Source organism: Leishmania panamensis (assembly GCF_000755165.1).
Source record: "Leishmania panamensis strain MHOM/PA/94/PSC-1 chromosome 19 sequence".
Classification (NCBI taxonomy): domain Eukaryota; phylum Euglenozoa; class Kinetoplastea; order Trypanosomatida; family Trypanosomatidae; genus Leishmania; species Leishmania panamensis.
This window is the reverse complement of record NC_025864.1, coordinates 286230-288198: the sequence shown is the minus strand read 5'-3', so window position 1 is coordinate 288198 and position 1969 is coordinate 286230. Positions and strand designations below refer to the sequence as shown.

The following is a 1969-nucleotide window of genomic DNA, read 5'->3' as shown; positions in this document are numbered from 1 at the left end:
TCCCGGCAGGGGGGAACAGAGGGCGAAGAGAGAGAGAGGAGGAAAGGATGGGAAGGGAAGGGTGGCCAGTGCGGGGCAATAAGACCCAAGCAGAGGCAAGCAGTTTGGGGAGAAGCACGTGCCAGCGAAAGGACCAAAAGAACGATCAGAGGACAGGCTGCGTGCATAAGAGTGGTGGGCGTCGACAATGATGGTAGGGTGGAGGGCAACGAGGGGCAGAGCGGAAGACCAAAGCTAGGAGACGCACGGTGGGTAGAGGGGTGGGGGCATAAGTTGCTACGGCTGCGCCAGCGGTACTTACATGGGGTCAATGTGGTTATGAGGAGGGGGTGTGCCCTCCGGTCGTGGCGTGCTGTTATTGCTACCGTCAGTTGCCTTGGCACGGTCGATGCGATCCTTGATGTCCCGCTCGAATCGCTTCAGGCTACGGCTCTGCTCATCATAGGCACGGCGCGCCTTGGATATAATCTGGTTAATGCGTGCCGCCTGCAGCCGTTCCTTCTCGTCCAGCTCCTGCAGCTTCTGATCAAAGTCGGAGCGGTCCATGAAGGCCATTTCTCGGATCTTCTGCCGGAAGTGCATGTAGTCTCTGTCGTAGAGCAGTGCGCGCAGCTTGTGCAGATCCGCCTCAAGCTCTGAGGACTTGCTTTCCCAGCCGGAGAGAACGGCGTTACTCGCAGTAACGAGCTGCTCCTGTTGCTGCATCAAGCCGCGGATCTGGTCTTGGTACTCCTTCTCCATCTTACCCTTCTCGTCGTTCAGCTTGTCGATTGCGCGCTTCGCATCATCGACCTCGTTGCGAACGAGTCTTGCCTGGCGATCTTTCTCCATCAGGTCCGATTCGCGGCGCAAACGCTCGTTCTCCAGTTGATTCTGCAGGCGAGCGCAGTCGCTATCCCTGCTGCGCCTCAGGTGATCCATCTCGTCCTTCAAGCGTGCCGCCTCACGCTCATGCATTTCCTGAAGCTGGCGCACCGCGTCAACAGACTTGTGACGGTCTCCGATGTCGCCATCTAGTCTGGCCCGCAAGCGCTCGATCTCCTGCTGATACTCGTGGCGCATTCGCTCCTGTGCGACCTGCATCCGCTGCTTCAACTGCTCCTTTTCCTCCTCGTTACGCTTGAGCTCTATTTCACTAATCTCGCGGCTGCGTTGCAGGCGCTCCTCCAGCTGCGCGATTGCGTCACGGTGGCGATCAAGAAGTTGCTGCTGCTGCGCTGCGTTCTCGTCGGACGCTTCCTTCAGCCGCGTGCAGAACCGCTCCGCCTGCGCTGCCAGTTTCTCTTCGTGAAGCCGCTTCGTCTCGCGCAAGTCGTGCTCGCGCTCTCTTAGCATCTTCTCCAGAGCGGCAGCCGACTCAGTGTTAGTATCTAAGATGTCTTCGCAGGCGCGCTGGAGAAGTGTCTCCTTCTCCCTCACAAGCGCCATAACGATGTCTATGTCGTCAAAGTGAGGGAGCACTCGGTGGTAGAGGCTCACTCCGGTGGCGACGACAGCCAGTCGAGCCTCCTGCCTCTGCAGGGCTTCCCTCATCGCCTTGAGAGACTCCGACTCGATCGTCGCAACGCGGCGCTCGAGCTCAGCCTTTAACTCAGCAACCGTCATCTGCGCCTTGTCCAGCTGTTTGCGCAGGTTCTCCTCCCTTTTCGCTCGTTGCTGATCCTCCTTGGCGCGCGTCGTCGGGTCCAGATACCCCTCGGCGAGAGTCGGATCAGCGACACCGGCAAACTCCAGCTGTGCCCGCAGTCCCGCTATGATGCGCTCCTGCTCATCACACTTTTTTTCCGCCAGGTGAAGCTTCTTCTCTAATCCACGCACATACTCGTTCGTGTAGTTGCTGCCACCCGCCTCCTTCAGCCGCAGCTCCAGGTCCGCTACCTGCGCGCGCAGCTCGCGAAGCTGCACAACCTGCGGATCCTCATTTTTCTTTACCCAGTTGATGATGTTCTTCGCTCGTGAAGCGTAGCGA

General features: G+C 58.9%; 1 protein-coding gene across 1 annotated transcript in view; it reads right to left on the bottom strand.

The window, feature by feature from the left end:
• Positions 1-297: 297 nt before the first annotated feature.
• Positions 298-1969, bottom strand: part of LPMP_190660 (kinesin, putative) — a gene marked incomplete at both ends in the record, with an annotated part of 3894 nt that continues 2222 nt past the window's right edge. Inside the window, one exon of the mRNA XM_010699760.1 lies at positions 298-1969. Coding sequence (XP_010698062.1) covers positions 298-1969 — 1672 coding nt within the window.